Here is a 14442-nt window from a genome sequence, read left to right on the forward strand (position 1 = left end):
GCCCGTCTGGCGACTGGTTGCCTCTTCTTGATGTCTCAGAGTCGCCCTTTCACGGCCTAGGAGCATTCAGCTGACCGTGTAGACTAGCGCAGCGAGTTGTCTACCTTTTGACTGGAGGTTCGCATTGCACGCGTCGCATGCATACGGAATCCAGGCAGAAAGAAGAACTGCAGGCAGCGGAAGGGGCAAAAAGAGAGCCCTAAAAGCCAACGCGAGAGGGAAAAAAGCTTAGGAGGCGAGACGCAAGGAACGGCAGCTCAAGGAAGGCCATTTCCGCGCAGCGCAGACCCGCTGAGCAGAGTCGAACCCGCCAGGGGCACGTTTTGATTGCGGCGAAGCACGGGAAACTGGAGCGCTGTCAGACGATCTCCGCTACCGGGTGTCGTTTTCCATCGCGGTCACTCCTTGCACGGCTGAGTTGAGAGGTGGTGAAGTGCGAAGCAGAGAATAGACTCAGCGGCGAGGTACACCCACTGCAGGGTTCCCGACAGTCCGCAGGGTGGAAATGAAAGTGGGTCTGCGCCAAACCCTCGGCAGTGGCTGCTTGCATCCAGTCAGACAAGTGCTGAGCAGAAGTGTCTTCTACGCGAGGACCGTGGATCTTGAAAAGTGAGGCCGTCCTGGACAGCATGCAAGCACAGGGCTCTCGCGGACGGCGGCTGCATACGAGTTTTGTGAGCACTCATACCAGTGACGGTTCGAAAAGGATTCTGGTGTCGCTGTTCCCGAAGCAGACACATGTCTGTCTAGTCGCGCAGCGGCCGCGCTGAGAATGGGCACTCTGCAGCGACGCCTTCGCCGTTTCCAGCGGCACTCATCGTCTGGCGGGGTTTGCAGAGTGACTCGAGACCGACACAAGCGTGGAGCACGGAGCGGAGCTCTTGTTTGCCGGTTGGTGCGGTAGGCAGCAGCTACGCTGTGCAGAGCAGATGCGCACTGCGAGTCCAACATGCGAGCTTGGAAGGAGACGTAGAGAGGCATGCAGGGTGTCGCGTCCCCAGACACGCAATGCTGCGGGTTCGGCTGGAGGGTCAGAACGCGGGTGGGTGAGGTGGAACCCTTTCAGTTCGCACAGACCACATATCCTCGCTTTTCGGTGTCAATTTCCTGTCTCAACCCCGTAGCGTTTGTTCGGAAGCAGATTCTTTTTCGGTGGAAGCCTCGTGACCATGATGAAATTTCGTACCGTTTTCGTCGGTCTCGCGGCCGTCGCGCTCGTTTGCGTTTGCGTGGCGCGCGCCGCAGGTCTTCCCGGAGGCGACGCCGCCCCCGAGAAGGAGGCTGCGCTGCAGGATTCGGCTGTACGAGAGTTTGTGGGTGCGAACGTTGAGGAAGATTCAAGTCCGAAGACCAATTCCCTTCGGAACTACCCGGGACAGTCCGTCAAAGAAGTGCTCAAACACAGTGCGCCGAAACTGGCTCTCGCCACCCTGCTGGCTGCCCTTGGCTTCTTCGCGCTGTCTCGCAAGTCTCCCCGGCCGAGTGACCCCGAAGGCATTCAACTCAACGCGCGCATGAATTTCCTCTTTTCTCTGCTCGCGGCCCCCGCAGTCGGCTTGGGTGTCTACGTCGGTAGCGAAATGCAGCGCGCGCGCCGAAACCGAAGGGCGTGGGACTCGATGATGGCCGCGGAGTTTCAGCGACGACCGAGGCGGACGCCGTCTGCTGCGCAGGAGGCCGCCGCTGAAGCAGAAACAGGGACTAACTAAAAGACATGTATCGCGGGACAGGAACTTGACAGCTGGTCCTGCAAAGGCGCCGGTCGACCTGCGAAGGCCGGCAGAAATGGTCGCGTGTCGCTGCCTCTTTCGTGGAATAATCCGTCTTATACAGCAAAGTTGACCTGGTGATCCGTTGGCGGGTGCAGTTCTCGCGTTCTACTTCGAAACTTGTGGAGTGGATGTGCGTGTTGATAGTCCGAGTTTGGCCAGCAAGGCGCCTTTTCTGAGGAACAATGGATGGAGAGTGTCACGCATGGTTTTAAAGTTTGTTTGCAGAACTCCTCAAGGTACCTGTATAACCGTTTTGTGGACAGCCGCAGCTATAGTTTGCTCAAAGACTCCACTTCGGCGGTGGCGCCGGCGGACACAAGGACCAGACACCACGGAACGTACGTTTTCACAGGCTGCGGGATTCCCACGGCAGAACTCTCCCCCTCGTTGCTCTTCAGAGAGCTGCATGTAGACTGCAACTCCGTGGTTTCGGAGACAGACAGGTAGGGCATGCGTGCTCGGTTCCGGCGAGGGGAGATGGCAGAGCGAAGCCACTTCTTTGTTCGCCTCTGTAGCCCCGTCGCATGCGACATCCGTGACAGCGCGCACGAGAACCTCGTGTGTGCGAGCGCGCTGTATTGATCTGTTTGAATTGTCTTTTGACAGAAGCGGAAGCGTCGGGGGCCGTGCAAAACTCACGCAGTTGAGGACGCTGGTCTGCGCTCCCCTGTTACGAAACACGTACAGCTACAGATTCTGCCACTCGTATGTTGTGATGAGAAGCTGTCGCGCTCGGTGTGAGATTGACAGCTAGAGGGGGCGGTATTCGCACAAGGCGACGGGAAGGCAGGAGGTTTGGAGGACCTGAACGGCAGGATGGAGCGGATGAGGCCTCAAGAGGAGTAAATAGAAAATCGCAGAACGCAGAAGTCGGGCCCCGGCGCCTACAGAGACGACTGCGCGGCTAGGCGATGACCTGATATTTTGAATACTCCCGTTTTGTCTGGCGGAGGGGCCGATCGAATCTGGTTTGCTTGATTTCTGAATTGCCTGAGAGGTGTCTCATCTGTGCATATCTACTCCAATACTCGAGGCACTCTATAGGCGCACGCCCGAGAGGCCGCCGCTACGAGGGACGGTTTGACTGACCCTTCGCCTCCAAGCATCAATTCTGCCCGTGTCACTGACACGGTCTTTGACGGCAGATGTGGTATTCGGTGTGACTGAGGAGCCAGTATCCACCCGTCGTTCACTAGCAACACTCGAGTAGGTCGTGTTGCAGGGAAAAACAAGGATGCTCACAGTTCACGCGGCAGCGACGAACGCGCGAAGCTTGAGTGAGTGCACGCAGACAACTGAGGGTGGGCGGAAGACGCAAAAACGAGCGAGGCCGCACCTTGCTCACGCCGTTTCTTGATCTAGACAGATTCGAGAAGAAAACGAGACGGTCCGAAAACCGGATCAACAAACTTCGCAAGAAGCGGACCCCGGCGAAGGCATGCAGTGCGAACCTCCTCTCTGCCTTGAGAGGAAACGCGAGCCACGCTTGCGGGAAACAAAAGATGAGACGGGAAGCAGGCAACCGATTTGGGGTTAACTACGAAAAACAGGCTTCAAGAAGACGCAGGCAAATCCGTCGCTGTCGGTAGCGTCGGCGCGGGGAGACGGTCAATCAAAGCTTGAAGCTCTTCAGAAGTGTACTGATGGTACCTGAAAAAAACAGGAAACGAAGTCCCTTCTTCACCCACACATAGGCCGTTTGCGGGCGCCAGCGAAAAGGATGGCTATCTATCTACCAATCTATCTCGCAAACACCCGTTGGCTACAGTGTATATGAGAGTACAATGTGAAATACGAATGCAGGCGTTCATGCACGCGTCTTCAAACCTCACAGCCGCAAGGCTGTCTTCTGTGCGTCACAGACCAGAGGAACCGTAACACGGCGGAGGCAGGAACATGTTGCAGATACACACTTCTCAGCGCAGCGGGCCTCAACCGACCCCTTGTGCGAGTAAATCCACACGTGTATGTTCGAATACAAATGTCTTCACCCAGAGGCGCTTTGCTTCTCAGATGCACGCAGCGGAGGGCCTAGGCGCGCGCGTCTTACTTGCGGTCGCTGGTTTTGACGCACGCGACCTCGACGTTGTCGCAGTTGAGCTTTTCTTCCATGACTTGCCGCAGCACCGAGAGGACAAGAGCCTCAGCATCTGCGCAGAAAAAGAAGCGAAGAAGAAGTCCGCGTGTGCCGCGCAGCCGCCCCAAGCCGTTCCGCACTGAGAGACGCGCGAACGCGCACACGAGACATAGGCGTACAGCGTTCAGTTCATACGTGTAGATACACAATGCAATATACATAAATATAATTGCATATATACATACATATATCTATACATACATATACAAACATATATATAGATACCTGTATCTATACATAGTTACAGATATGTATCTAGACGGGGCGCTGGAGAGGCAGCGCTGATCCGTCTGGCTGGCGACAACACCCTGCTTCGACTGCAGCCGCGCGGGGGCCTGCATCACATCTGCATCCGACTGCATATCATGTCTGAATGCCTGAGTTCGTCGGCTCGCTCGAGGCGCGCTGGAGTGGCGGCCGTGGCTCTCCGTCGCCGCTTTCACTCTGCGCCGCATCGCGCGTTGATCTCCGCGCTGAGGCCTCCAGACGCCTGAGAGTCTCGCTCTCAGCTCAGCAGCCCTCACCCTCGAAGCTCATGGATTGGCTGTACTGCTCCTGAAGCATCGTCTCCGCGCCTTCCTGAGCGGACCCAATGGCGACAGCCTGGTACTTCGTGACTGTGCCTGCGAATCAGGAAGACCGGACGTGACAGCCGCGTAGACAGACACGCCCCCAGAGGTTGTAACACCAGGCTCAGCGACAGGGCAGAAAGAGGCAGAATCGAGACGTAATTCGATGGGAACGATGCACGCAGGGTACGCCCCGCTCTAGAGTTGTCAACACTCGCCGCGGCTACGGCCAGCTCGCCGACGCAGGTCCCAGGCACTCTGACCATACTTCTACACTTCACGCCGAGAGAACAGTAAACGCAGCTTTCCGCCAGGAGTACCACATATAAATATATATACAGATACAGATATAAAGATCTAGAGAGAGATACATAGATAGAAGGGTACATATATAAAAAGAGGTGGATATGCTGGTTATTGTGTTTCCCTTTGCTGTGAAAACGGAAACCAGGAGCGCCCTGCCGCGTGCCCTCCAGTCGAAAGAGTTACGTCAGGCCGTGCTTCTCTACTTGTATGCACATACGTACATCAACGGGGAGCACCATGCCCGCGTGCGCGCCGGGTCAACGCACGAGGTACCTTCCCCATGTGCACGTGGGCGTTGCAACGCCATCCGCAATGAGACGCGCTATCTACGAAGCTTCAAGTTTGTTTGAAAAGACTCACCCGACGGATCCGCACACCAGAGGGAAGGCCCCTGGTCATCGACGCCAGCCACGAGCAGCGCGACGCCGAACGGACGGCTCATCGTTTTCTTTCTGCGGCCGTCGCTAACATCTAAAGAGAGAAAAGCGACCAGAAAAAGCACTTCTGCAACTGCAAGCTCTCGGGATCGGACGGGCGGAGACTCCAAAAAGACGTGGAAACGCACGCTGAAACTCGACCTCCAGAGGCCTCTCTGCGCCGCTGCACATCTGCGCCCTCATCCACACAAATATATATATATATATATATCTGTTCATAATTAGTGGAAAACGTATATGCATATGGATCCACCTGAGGGAGTCCCGCGGCCAGCGACCGGACAGCGGCGTGGCAGGAAGGATGCGCTTGCTTCAGAGTCAATCAGACAAGAGAGGCCTGCTCGCTCGCTTTCGGGCTCCTCGTGTGTGACTGTGTGCTGCTCTGCTTCCCCGCGTTCTGGCTCGCTTGCTGATTCGCGTACCGGAGAAGTCTAGGGCGAGATCCGCGACGGAGTCGATGCAGCTGTGGATGGACATCTTCTCGTTGTAGGTGAAAAAATGGTTCGCGCACTCGACGCGGGCGTGATCGATAAGCGTCCTGAGACAGAGAGAAGTTCCGCACGCCGCACCTTCGCGCGCAGCTCTGCAGCTCTGCAGCTGAAACTACGCACGCAGCGTGCACGCCCCCCCCCCCCCCTTGGGTGAATCAGCAGCCTCTAGGGTGCCTCGCAGGAGAAGACTCCATACGGCGCGCGGGACTGCTGCGCGAAGGCCACAAAGCCGCGCCGGCGGCGCACCGTCTGGAGCCGTTCCTCTCCGCACGCCTCACCGCCGGTGTGTGGGATGTCAGAGGCGCCTCAGGCGAACGGCCGAGATCAGAGGCTCTCTCGTGTTCTTCTCCTATCTTCTTGACGTTTTCCGTCTACCGTACCTGGCATCGGCGATAAGGCCACTCATGGCGCAGGCAATGTGGCTATCGATTTCAACAATTTTCTGAATCGAGCGGTGATCCAGAAGGCAGGACGTGATTCTCCGCTCGGATGCGAGGATGACGCCATCCTTGGTCTGGACGCCCACAGCAGTGCTGCCCAGCTTAATAGCGCCAAGTGCATATTCGACTTGAAACAAACGGCCTTCAGGCGAGAAGGTGTTCACCCCTCGATCGTATTCGCTCCTGCGGACAGACACAAAACATTCTCACGCGCATTGCGAAGAGATGCAGATTTGCGCGAAGATGTAAAGAGCAGACGCTCTGGAAACGCCCACACAATCGCAAAAAAGCACTTAAACGCATACACCTATAGATCCAGGTGTATGCCTGTATGGTGCCAGATACTGAGGGAGGAAGGCGCCGCGGCTCACGTTCCAGGAGGTCATGGACGCGCGCGAGGCCGTCCACGAGGCAGGCACTCTAGACAGAATCGCACGCATGCAGTTACGCTCGTTACTCTCTATGCTAGACTCACGCGTATGTACACGTCACAGGCAGCACAGGCGTGCATACACATGCGGAGAGCAGTGGACCGGGCGGGGTAGTGTTTCCGCGCAGCGGAGGTGAGTCTCCTCGAGGGTAAACGCCCCGTTTCCGTGGCTGAAGTTCGGACCGTAGAGACACGCTACATAACAGCGTTGACCCGCGGGAGGCAGCGTCGCAGCGAAAGAAATCGGCGCCCGCTGTAGAGTCAGCCGTCGGGCGGACCGCAACGCCGACAGTCACCCCCAGATCCCAGAATTGGCAACGGAGGACAACGAAGGAGTGTAACAAGAAATTGGTGAGTACTTCATGAAAAATACACCTCCGCCATCTACGCGACAGAAAGAACAGAATGCGAGCGACACAGACGGTACGACCCAACGATCGGGAATCGATCGAAAGCAGAAGGAAGAAGGCCAGCCGAGAGGAAGCTAAGGAAATAGAAGGCGGCAAACAGCAAAGACTGGCAACACAGCGTCTGTCTTCTCCCCCTCCTGCTTCTCGATGCCTAGGCTTCTTTGCAGTTACATCACGTCGCATGTCACTTCCAGTGGCGTGCAACGACCAGTCGCCACCTCATGCCCCCCCCCTGCCCCCCCCTTCTTAGCTGAAACAGTAGGAGCCTGCTTCCTCTTCTCCCTTTCTCTGTGGAGTCTCGCTTTGCGATGGCAGTCGGGGCTCTGTGAAGTTCTTCGGCGGACAGTCTCCGCGGCCGGTGAAGCCTTGGGCAACAAGTCTAGGGCAGCGGAGAGGGGCGCCGACAGGTAAAAGACGAGCGCCATTTCCGCCTGGCGCTCTACAACAGAGGGATTCGAGTTGTGAAGCAGCTCGAGGAGGACTTTCAGAAGGAAGACACCTCTCAGAGGACCCAGTGCTCGCTTACCTAGTGGAAAACATCGTGGCGGAAGGCTAGAGGAAGACGGAGGGAAGAAGGGTTGGTAGAAGAGACCCAGTCGAGGACTTGAAGCAAACAGAGGGGGCGGGAAACAAACAAAGAAAGCCGAAGAAAGAAAAAGACGGGAGAAAAACAGAGCGAAGCGGGGGAGGTGGCTTTTCAAGACCGACACGCCCGTCGGAGTCGCAAAAGGGCGGCAAGCCTGCCACACACTGAGCGCCACGCGAAGACAAGTAACTCTCAAACGAGTGGAAAGCGAAAAAAACGAAAAGACAGGAGCATTAAACAACCGAACGGGAACTAAAAGTTTGAGGAGAGACGTCGTGGGTCGTACAGCGATTCAGGAGCCGACGCCTGGCACGGATTCCTTCGAAGCCCTGCCGCAAGGATCCCTGACGCTGATACAACTTGTGGATCTTCCCGACTGCGATAGTCTCTGTGTCTAACAGACAAAAGAAAGCGAATGCTTGGCGCGCACGAGGAAGCGTCCGCTTGTCTCGACCACTGCAGAGAAAAAGCGAACGGCAAGCACGCACACAGAGAGGCCTCCCGTCCACAGATTGGTGGCACACCCCTCTGGCTCTATTTTTTCACATGTGCATGCGGTATACCAGGACAAAAACGTTGAGCCCAGCCACGGACGACAGACAGGGCGATGAGTACCGCAATATACTGCATGCAATGTGAAAAATTCGTGCACCGGCATCTTCATCGTTGAGGGAAATAATGTCGCCAAGTGCAGTCGCCTTGTGAGAAGGTACGGCGGGCGGCACGCACCGTCTCACGAGCTGCAAAGGCAGAAACTGGAGGCGCCAGTCTGCCTGCGGAGTGCTGGAGAAAAGATGTGCTGTTTGGGCTAGACTATACACTACCTGTATCTGGCAGATAGCAATGTAGCTGCGTAGTCACCAAAATTTGCAATTTTCCAGTCCCGCCGGTGTGAGTAGTGCCTCCGGCCCTTCAGCACAGGTTTCTTTGTGCTGACAAAGACCACGGTACCGCTTTAAGTTGTTGAAAGCGTCTATGAATGCCACCCCGTGTGTACGGAGCCGCTAGAATACCACACACTGTGGTGGGAGGCTCTCTGGTGGCAAAGGGCTTCTTGCAAATCTTATATACGGAAGCGCTGATGGCCGCCGCGCGAACCTCTGCTGTGCAGCGGTAAATTTCGTTAACGCGAGTGCTCGAGTGAATGCTTGACTTCCAATTTCTTCGCTCAGACCATCCAGCTGCAACTTGTAGCTAACACAGCTGACACTTCAGTGATGATGAGGCCTCATGATTCCTGAGGATTTTTTGCGTAACGCAGCAAACCTTGTCATCGGTCTCAGTTGTGTCGAAGGCCAGCAGCGGAAATTAAGAGTTTTCAACCGCGAGACGAGTCTCAACAACACACAATAGCTAGCAGAAGCAACGTGACAGTCTGCCAGGGCTAACTTTAACACCCATGGGACCAAATATGTAAACCGCGAAACGGCACGAAAGCGGATGACGTCCAAGAAGCAAGAGGTATTGTGGGTTAGATATGCATGCCTTCAGCAAAAGGAAAAAACGGTGGATTTAACTATCGGGAAGTCGCACACTATATCGTGTGCGGATGAACTACCACTGCCAATTCCCCGGTTCACCCGTCTGCGTTTCAAGCTGCTCGTAGTGGATGCGGTCTGTGTCCCATCTACATTCCTCAGTACACCTTGCGCGTACCGATTCGCAGCTTCCAAGCGTGGAATCCCCGTTCCTGGTCTTGGAACACGGGGTGGGCGCAGGAAACCTGCGGATACAGTAACGCCGAAAATCCGACAAGCAACCTACGTGAGCTCCCTGAATTCAACATGGATCAACATCTGCGTTGCAGCCTACGTACAGCGGCTCGCACACACGTGGGCGCCCACGAAGTCTCAAGTGCTCCATGCTCGGACGTTTTACCGGCATGTTATGGGGTACATTCGTTCTGTAAACATATTTGCGTTTTTCAATAAATCTCTGAACCCGTGGACTACGTTGGGAACCCGTGGCACACCCGCCAAAAATCCAGCGAGTAGCCTGCACAACCGACTGAGTGTATCGGCGCATGAGCTTTACATTGAGCCTGACTCCGATTTGTTAGAACAGGCAACTTCACGATGAAAAAATCTGCAGAGATACAGTTCGGAAATAAAGCGGGCAACAAAAAACTCGGTCACCAATACAAACCGCTCTCTATACGGTGCATTGCCGGTACAACTGTGCAGAAACCCCACAAAATCTCGCTGCAAGCAAGCAGCGTATTAGCGACACTTCTCTATGAAAACCAATCACTGATGCAGACATGCGACAGACACACATGCACACGATCCTGTGCACCACGCGTCAAGACGCACCTGGAGAAACACACACAGGAGCTGAGCACCTTCAGGAGCTCTGAGATGGTGTACGCGGGGGGCGCCGACGCGAGGGGTGAATCAGCATCCCAGTGCCAGTCTTGCACTGCGCGCCTTGCCGCCACCCCCCCCCCTTTTTTTCTTCTTAGGGAAAGGCGTGCGGGCACAAGCGAGGCAAACGCTGGCAGAACTCGGTGAACCGGCTTTCACACGTGGCTGCGGCTTCCACTCCCGATGAAGAAGCGAACAAAAAGCGGCACCTCGATTTGACAGTCACGGACTCCCCAAACAAGATACAACGCCTTCCACGCACAACACTGCGGCGTTCGCGCGCTGGCTTCTGCCCTACATTTCCTACTGCCTTTCCATGGCCACAGGCAACACACGAAATCTACGGCATCGGCCTGCCGCCACAGAAGTCTCCGGAGGCCGTGCCTCTCCTGCGGTGCACACGCGGATTATCGAGGACGAACTGAAAGCATTTTCCCTCGACGCACTGACGCGGCGCGACCGAGTCCGTCCTGCGTCTTGTCTCGTTACGTGGCCCCTGGCGACTACGAATCGTTCGAGTCCCCATTCCGCCCGACGGTGGAATCTCGAGAGACCAAATACGCAGACAGGCACTTGAAAAGTCAGCCGTGAGGCGAGCACGGCCTGCCAACTGGCGTGCAGCATACGCATGCATGTGACGGCGCCCATTAATACAAATCTGCCTGGCGCTTAAGCTTTCGGAGAGCAACCCGCGAAAACTCAAACCCTGAAAAGCTACAAGAACCTGTTCTTCCTATGTATGCAGGGGAAACACAAAAACGCGGTTCCCGACGGCGTCGGCCGCCGCGGCACATGACACAATCTGTTCGCCCTCCGATGATCGACACTACTCCGATGATCGACACTACAAATAACTTCTCCAGAGTCGCGCATGACACCAGATGCAGCGGCTGCCAGTCCACAGCCGAGTTGAAAAATCTTCTACGCAGGCACATGAGATCACCGTCTGTGACCTCGGCCGGAACAGTCGGGACGGGCGCACGGAGCCAAAGCAAACAAAGTCCTTCACAGACACAAAGACAGCTGACGGTCGCTTTCCCCGAATCTCTAGGACCAGACGCCGGCTCGGGCCACTATACAACGCAGTTGGGGGAAACGCTCGATGATTCAAAGTTCTGATGCGCAACTCTCCTCTCCCTCGCCTTTGCAGGCTGCCGCCTCCCTTCTCCCGCCAAAAACATGGATTTCCTAAAGCTCGAGCCTCCCCACAGAAAAAACTGATCCTAGCAAACAGCGCCTTCCTAGGTCTCGCAGAGGAAAAAACTAACACAGCACGCGTCTACAGGCTGCCGTCGAGTTCGGTCACTCATGCGAAGAAGATAGCGCGCGACGTGGACGCGGGCACGCTTCACCCAAACCGCGCTGACACAGAAAGACTCTGCGGGATGAGCAGTGTGGGAAACGCGCCTCCAAACCTGGAAAACCGGAGCAGCCGCAGCGAGTCACCATTCTGATCCACCTTACGCGCAGGCCGCGAAGGCAGAGACGTCGCGCTCTCCTCCAGGCCCCTTCCTCCCGCAGACTCGCTGAGAAAAAATTGAACCTCGGTGCCAGCTGCGCTCGAATTCGGCAGCACGGCAGCTCGCCCACTATCCACGATCCTGTCTGCGTGGTGCCACATGGAGTGCCTTGACACAACCAATACTTCGACGAGAGAGCCGCCGGGGGGGTGTGCAGGCCACATCCCACACAGAGGCCGTCGCTGGCCCGCCCCCCCCCCCGGTCCGGCTGATACCGAATCGGGAGCAACTTCGCCCTAGGGCGTACAGAAATCAGGTCCCCGTCGAAGTCAAACCCATCTCTCTTTGCTTTCACGGTAGCCGACGGGCTACACCCCCGTCCCACGTGCAGCCCACCATCAACAGCGCGTCTCATCTGCGTGGCGTCCACGGAGATGTAGCCTTCCCTCATGCGTCCCCCAACAGCGCGCTAAAAGAATGTGCGGCTCGCCCTCAGTCCGCCGCTGCTTCGGCCTGGCGAGCTCCAGCCGGTAGCTCTGCCTTTGTTGTGCCGTCAGCGAATTGCATCTCTTCGAGGCCCGCATTCCCGAGATCTGCGTTTCTCGCCGCAGTGATCCTGTCTGGCTGTCTTGCCTCCGCTCCGCCATCCGCCACGCGAATTTGGTCGTCGCTGTGGACGCGAACCTTCTGCAGGCCCGCCACGTGCGTGGCCTTCAGGGGCTCAAACGGATGAGGATCTCTTTTCCACAGGATGTAGAGGCGAGATATCCAGACGAACTGGAGGGCAAGCACCGCGAGCATGGCAATCTGCATCGAGAAGGGGTCGCCCCTGCTCATCCGGAGCGTGACGTGCACATACAGCGGATTCATCACAAGCATCAGGAGACCCCCTATCATGAGCGTGAGGCCGCCCAGCTTCCCAAAGTCGTCGGGCGAGAAGGTGCTTTCGACGTAAACGAAGACCTGGCTGGAGTAAAGACTCATATAAAACATGAAGAGTACGACGGAGATGCAGCCGCACACGAAGCTGGACGACAGCGAAAAGCCGTACATGCCTACGCCGAAGAAGACCATGAGAAAGAGAACGCGGCAGATGCCAATCACGTCCGCCAGCTTGCCCAGCAGGATGCACGGAATGAAGGCGAACGGAAGTATGACACCCCGAATGTGAACCACGTCCTCGCTAAAAAGTCGGCGCGAGGCCTGCTGGAAATACGCCGCCGTCAGGACCACGCCCACCTTATACAGCACAATCAGTGCATACCTCTCGGAGAGAAACTGGCGGTAGAAAAGCTGCATGCGAGGCCCGCCGCAGCTGTTCAAAGCCTGCCGCACCCAGCTTCCCTCTCTATTCCCGGAAACCCCCGCCTGACGCTCGCACTCAGTGGTGCCCTTCTGACCGTATCCACTTCTCCCCGCGCCCTCCGCAGCGGCCGTGGACGATTCACCTCCATGGAGGCGCGTGTCGCTCGAGGAGGATGCCTGCTGCAACAGACGCGCTTCAGCCGCAATGCCTCCGCGATCCGCGGATGAGATCCGCCCCGCGTCGAGCCGAGAGGCGCTCACGCTTTCCTGTTGCGCCGCTGCGCCGCTTATCCCCGCTTCGAGTTCAACGGCCTTCCCGCCGTCGCAGGAGCTCGTGTCGCGCTCACCGTCTTGGTCTCCGTGCAGCGCGTCTCCGCGGCGCCCAACTGGGGGGCTGTAAGTCTCCTCGCCCGGATCAGGCTCCTCGGGCATCGCGACGAAGCCGTTGCGCGGCATGAGCACCAAGGCGATGAGGATGCACATGAGCGGGCACATGCACGCATAGACGAGCGCGACGGACTGGAAAGAGAATCTGTAGGCCTCGATGACTGCGTTCAGAATGAGCGGGAGCGCGTAGCTCGCGGAGACCGCAGACCCGAGGATGGTGAGGATGAGCCCGCCGGAGCCGGGGAAGAGGCGCGTGAGGGAGAAGGTTGGCAGGAATGCAGTGTCCGCACCCAGTGCAATCAGCGTCAAGCCGACGTAGTAGAACGCGTCGGACCGATACGAGAAGGACAGACACAGCCAGCCGAGGAAATTCCCTGTCTGCCCCAGAACCGCTGTCCACCGAGGCCCCGCGTAGTCCAGGAGCGCACCCGCGAACGCACACATGGTGCTGCAGATGGCGCTTGTCATGGTGTACAGCTTCTGCACGGCTGCATCCTGGTTGTCGCAGATATACGGCTTCCCCTCGACGCGCCTGTCTTCAACGTAGTCGCCAGTCTCCGGGTCGCGTGCACACAGACTCTGGAAGCCCTCGTTCTGAAAGATCAGCAAGGCAACCGCAGGCCAACCGTGGAAGAAAACGCCGGTACACGTGACATAAAGGACGTAGACGAGCAGCAGAACGTAGCGATTCAGTCCCAAAGGCGTTTTCTGGTTCGCCCCCGGCAGGTCGTTGCGCGGCAACGTGCCCCGAAGTGCATGCAGACACGCCGAGACTCCGAAGCGCCGCCGACGTTTGAGGGCGACGCCCGCAGAAGGCGCCGCACCAGGCGCACCAAACGGGCGGGGAGGATGCGGCGGAGCACATGTGCGTTGCAGTGAAGCGTCTGAGGGACGCGCAGAGTGACGACTGGAGGCCTGACCGGGGTCCTCGGCGCTCTCTACTCCCGCCATCCTGCAGCAACAGCCGAAAAAAGCAACACGGTGTCCACGCGCAAGCTTATGACACCCTCTCTCGAGAAGCGCGAGGCTCAGCACTGAAGAACAGAGAGCGGAGAATGGGGAAGAAGTCGAGACTTAGGCAACCAGGAGGAGGACGCCAGACGTGAAGGAACAGAGGGCGAAGGGACAGCGACGTGCGCGATGTCCCTAGAGGCGAGCACAGACAAACGAATAGGGACACGCGCCGCACCCCGTACGGTCAAACAGAATGAAGAGGAGAACGGAGAGTGAAGACCTACGCGCGTTGCCGCCGCTGCGTCGTATCGCGAGCGATACACTGGGCGTGGCGCAAATGCCAAGCGACTTCGGAAGAAGACGCTTGGCCAAGCCCCGACAAACACCCTCCAGTT

The 14442-nt window shown here is 57.2% G+C and overlaps 3 protein-coding genes across 3 annotated transcripts; 1 reads left to right on the forward strand and 2 right to left on the reverse strand.

Annotated features, from left to right (window-relative positions):
- Window positions 1–1169: 1169 nt before the first annotated feature.
- BESB_004030 (uncharacterized protein) lies at window positions 1170–1709 on the forward strand (the record flags this gene model as incomplete). Its single annotated transcript, XM_029359158.1, has 1 exon — window positions 1170–1709. The coding sequence occupies one exon, from the start codon at window positions 1170–1172 to the stop codon at window positions 1707–1709; it is 540 nt and encodes a 179-aa protein (XP_029222071.1).
- A 1616-nt stretch (window positions 1710–3325) lies between these two features.
- On the reverse strand, window positions 3326–7532 carry BESB_004040 (putative proteasome subunit alpha type 5-2; the record flags this gene model as incomplete). Its single annotated transcript, XM_029359159.1, has 8 exons — window positions 3326–3422; window positions 3823–3922; window positions 4434–4532; window positions 5145–5255; window positions 5644–5759; window positions 6093–6357; window positions 6524–6570; window positions 7519–7532. 8 exons carry the CDS (start codon window positions 7530–7532, stop codon window positions 3326–3328), a joined length of 849 nt encoding a protein of 282 aa, XP_029222072.1.
- A 4361-nt stretch (window positions 7533–11893) lies between these two features.
- On the reverse strand, window positions 11894–14044 carry BESB_004050 (uncharacterized protein; the record flags this gene model as incomplete). The annotated part of the gene is made up of 1 exon (XM_029359160.1): window positions 11894–14044. One exon carries the CDS (start codon window positions 14042–14044, stop codon window positions 11894–11896), a length of 2151 nt encoding a protein of 716 aa, XP_029222073.1.
- Between the last annotated feature and the right edge of the window lie 398 nt (window positions 14045–14442).

The sequence above is a fragment of the Besnoitia besnoiti genome, chromosome I (assembly GCF_002563875.1).
Source record: "Besnoitia besnoiti strain Bb-Ger1 chromosome I, whole genome shotgun sequence".
Classification (NCBI taxonomy): domain Eukaryota; phylum Apicomplexa; class Conoidasida; order Eucoccidiorida; family Sarcocystidae; genus Besnoitia; species Besnoitia besnoiti.